The sequence below is a fragment of the Rhinolophus hipposideros genome, assembly GCF_964194185.1.
Source record: "Rhinolophus hipposideros genome assembly, chromosome: 10".
Classification (NCBI taxonomy): domain Eukaryota; kingdom Metazoa; phylum Chordata; class Mammalia; order Chiroptera; family Rhinolophidae; genus Rhinolophus; species Rhinolophus hipposideros.
This window is the reverse complement of record NC_138056.1, coordinates 4,641,978-4,645,985: the sequence shown is the minus strand read 5'-3', so window position 1 is coordinate 4,645,985 and position 4,008 is coordinate 4,641,978. Positions and strand designations below refer to the sequence as shown.

At 60.1% G+C, this 4,008-nt stretch overlaps 1 protein-coding gene across 3 annotated transcripts; it reads left to right on the top strand.

The window, feature by feature from the left end:
* The first annotated feature begins 458 nt into the window (after positions 1–458).
* LOC308504052 (glutathione S-transferase P 1) lies at positions 459–3,747 on the top strand. 3 transcript variants are annotated; one of them, XM_081064055.1, is made up of 7 exons: positions 459–574; positions 1,206–1,241; positions 1,526–1,632; positions 1,739–1,826; positions 2,213–2,316; positions 3,174–3,281; positions 3,483–3,747. In XM_081064055.1, the coding sequence occupies exons 3-7, from the start codon at positions 1,540–1,542 to the stop codon at positions 3,669–3,671; spliced, it is 582 nt and encodes a 193-aa protein (XP_080920181.1). In that variant the 5' UTR covers positions 459–574; positions 1,206–1,241; positions 1,526–1,539; the 3' UTR covers positions 3,672–3,747. The 3 variants fall into 3 exon arrangements, with proteins under 3 accessions (XP_080920181.1, XP_080920183.1, XP_080920182.1); XM_081064057.1 differs by having other exon boundaries at positions 470–591; XM_081064056.1 differs by lacking the exon at positions 459–574 and adding an exon at positions 765–860.
* Positions 3,748–4,008: the final 261 nt, after the last annotated feature.

Below are 4,008 nucleotides of genomic sequence, written 5' to 3'. Positions count from 1 at the left end.
TCCACGTGAGGCCGAGAGCCTGGACACTGCTCTCTGGGACTCTGTCCCCACAGTCCTCAATCCTGATGCCACAGAGGGACACAGCTGTTTGGTGCTACTGTGCCAGAGACACCTCGCTAATGTTATTTTGGAAAAGGGAGGGTCCAGTGTCCCCTTGTCCAGACAGATTCTTAAAATGTGCTGTTCTCCTGATTATTCTTACAGTGACCTTCACTTATAACCAGAGGTGTGGGTTTCCAATTAGGAGTGAAACAGGTTCCATTTTTCAACAGGCGCATTTGAGTCAAAGTGAGGTAGTTTAGGGGAAAATGGTATGGAGGTGGCATACGGGTACATCACGTGACAAGAGCCATGAAGGTGGCATTCAAATGACAGATGGGGATGCCAAGCCCGGCTTGGAGTGTGGTTTATGTGAATACACGTGTGTCTGTCCGTCTGTGTGCAGCGTCTGTCGCGTCTTTCGTCTGTGGGAACAAACGTCTACATGCATGCGCTTGTGCCTCTGAGGTCTGCGAGCCAAACAGGGAAAGTGGCCGACCCGGCAAAGCAGGGCCTCTGGAAGATTCTGGAACCTGTACGCCAGCCCTCACCGTGAGCCCACTAGCCCCAGGCGGATGTTGGACAAACCCTCCCGGGGCGCAGGGTCGTGCGGTGCGGGCTGCGCGGGGCTCCGCGGCGGGGGTGCAGGCGGGCAGCCCAGGTTGGGCAGCGGAGGGACAGGCCAGCGCCGTGACTCAGCGCTGGGGGTGGAGCGGGGCGGGACGGGGCGGGGCGGGACGACCCTTATAAGGCTCGAGGCCTCCGAGCCTGCTTGAGTGCCGCCGCCGTCGCCACCGTTACTTTTGTCTACACGGCAACCAGTGAGTCCATGCGGCGTCTCCGAGGGCCTCGGGGCGAGCGGGGCTCCCAGGGGGCTTGCAGCGCACCGGAACGCGGCCCGGATCCCCGCCCGGATCCCTGCTTCGGGCCGCAGCTCCTAGGAGGCCCTGCCTCCCCGCCCCACCTCCACAAAACCGGCCGGGGATCCAGGACACCCGCGCTGGATTGGGGTTTTCCGGGAGGCCCAGCACCTCGGGCGCAGAGAGCAACCCTTAGGGAGCCCGGAGCATCCAGAGCAGGGGGCAGGACCCCAGGGGGATGGGGGGATGCGCTGCCCTTTATAATGCCCTTCACGGGACTCTAACAAACTTCTCTGTCCCCTCTAGTGCCACCCTACACCGTCGTCTACTTCCCTGTTCGAGGTAAGGGCCTGTGACTGGGAGGGAGGGTGGGGGGCAGAGGTTGGGGGCTGCAGTCCATGGCCCATCAACCACCGAGGGGAGATCCCCAACTCTTCCTTATCCCTCCTCATGTGGCTACTAGCCGGGACATCCTTTTCCAGGTCCCTGAGCTCCCAAGGCTGGAGTATCCTACGTTCTGTGTGCTGGGACATTATTGAAGGAGACCCCACCCCCATGGTCCCTCCCCAGGGCTCTGTGAGGCTGGGGCTCTGCCTGTCCCCACACTCTTGTCTCCCCACCTCCAGGGCGCTGTGAGGCCATGCGCATGCTGCTGGCTGACCAGGGCCACACCTGGAAGGAGGAGGTGGTGACCAAGGAGGCCTGGATGCAGGGCTCTCTCAAGGCCTCCTGTGTGAGTGCTCGTGCCCGGTGGGGTCAGGGGCTGGGCCGTGGGGGACAAAAGTACCGTGGGGGGCAGCCAAGCTCAGCACCTCTGACAGAGCTGTGCCACCCCCCAGCTGTACGGGCAGCTCCCCAAGTTCCAGGATGGAGACCTCACCCTGTACCAGTCTAATGCCATCCTGCGCCACCTGGGCCGCTCGCTTGGTGAGTCCTGAGGTCACAGGCCGCCCGGTGCTGGGCAGGGGGGTGAACATCCGCCGTTGTTCCTGAGCACCTGCTCAGTGCCAGCCCTCTGAGCCTCTTCCATTTAAGTCAAGCCCGCCAAGCACTCCTGTGCAGTGGAGGAAATGGAGGCACAAGGAGGTTATGGAACTTGCCCAAGGTCAAACTCAGGTCTGCCTACAACCCTAGCCCTCTGCCAGGCTGCCTCCACTGAGTTCTGAGCACCTACCATGGGTCAGGACTGTCCCCTCCAGCCACACCCTCCTCCGGGGCTGTGGCCCACAGGCAGCCACGTGGTCTGTGGATAGATGAGCCGGCAGTTGTGTGTCAGGCGCCCAGTCATGCTGTCTCCTCTTCCACGCCCCCAGGGCTGTATGGGAAGAACCAGCAGGAGGCCGCCATGGTGGACGTGGTGAATGACGGCGTGGAGGACTTCCGCCTTAAATACATCGCCCTCATCTACACCAACTACGTGAGGACAGGCACTGGGGCGGGCATGGGGGAACCAATAGAGAAAGGGGCTTCCTGTACTCTACCCCACACCACACCTGTCATGTGGCTGTGGCTGGGCTCTCCCTCGGTCAGGGGGCCTGGGCTGGGTCAGGCTCTCTGCTGGGGGCCAGGAGCCATTGTGGACAAGCCACAACCCTCAGCCTCACTGCCTAGGGGATGGACCCAATCAAGTGATGGGTAATGGCAGAACAGTGCAGAGACAGGAGACATCGAGGCAGGGATGGTTCCTGATTGTCTCAGCTAGGCAGGTCAGGTGGGCGTCCGGGAGTAGGTGGAGGAGAAGGTGGACCTATAGCCAGATTCTGGAAGGGTGTGCTGGCACTCACAGGTGCACAAAGAATGCAGACACTGAGCAAATTCAGGGACCTGAACCAGTTTAGCAGAGGCAGGGCATGTGTGTGCTTATGTGTGAGGAGGTAGAGCCAGAGGGGCAGCAGGCCCAGATATTGAAGGTCTCAGCTGCCTGTCTTGGACGTTCTCCTGCTGGCAGTAGAGAGCCATCGAGCTGTCTAAGCAGGGTGGTGTCCAAATGTGAGGTCTAGAAGGAGCCTCCAAGGCTTTTGCAGTAGTCTGGTGAGAGATCACAGCAGGCATGTTAAGCTAGAATGGAGTAGACAAGAAAAGAATTGGCTGCTGAAAGGGACAGGATGTGACAGTGGCCTGGGGTTGGGTCGTGAGCAGAGGAGCATTGGGCTCTAGGTGAGTGTTGGTTCCCTGAGATGGGGGCCAGCAGTAGGGGGCCTGTCCAGGCTGGGGCAGGGGTGGCCAGCAGTGTGAAGTTCAGGAGGGTGATACGCAGGGGCGCCTTTCTCACAGGAGGCAGGCAAGAAAGACTATGTGAAGGAGCTGCCGGGGCGCCTGAAGCCTTTTGAGACCCTGCTGTCCCAGAACCAGGGGGGCCAGGCCTTCATCGTGGGCGACCAGGTGAGTGACTGTCCCTGTCCTGCCCCTACCATGCCACCCTCTTCTTACAGATGGGCACAGGTGTAGAGAAGAGAACACATGAGCCATCCATTCATTACTGGGCAGACCTAGGGGACGGCTCAGGCTCTCAGGCTCTGGGTTCCCCACCTCCCCCCACCCCCTGGCCTGCCCACATGCTGAGTCCCGGCCCCTGCCCTGCAGATTTCCTTCGCGGACTACAACCTGCTGGACTTGCTTCTGAATCACCAGGTCCTGGACCCCGGCTGCCTGGACTCCTTCCCCCTGCTCTCAGCCTACGTGGCTCGTCTCAGCGCCCGGCCCAAGCTCAAGGCCTTCCTGGCCTCCCCCGAGCATGTAAACCGCCCCATCAATGGTAACGGGAAACAGTGAGGGCTTGTGGTACCCGCAACAGCAGGGAGGGCCTGCCTGCCTCCCTGGCCCAAGGACCAATAAAATTTCCACGAGAGACATAGTGCTGTGAGCATTGTGTTTCCTGGGGATGGAGCTGTGGGACCCTCACCTGTCAGACTCAGGGGAGGTGGCAGCCAGCTAGGTTACTTGAAATCCTAAAGCACAGAGTGTCTTCCTAGAACCCTCAACCTAGTCTGTTTACTGAACTCCAGAAACAGGAAGAGATAAAAGCAACAGAAAGAGAATTAATTATGGTCCCTGCCCTGGAGATCCCCACAATCTTGAGAGGAAAGGCTCACTCATGGAAGCGTGTTTC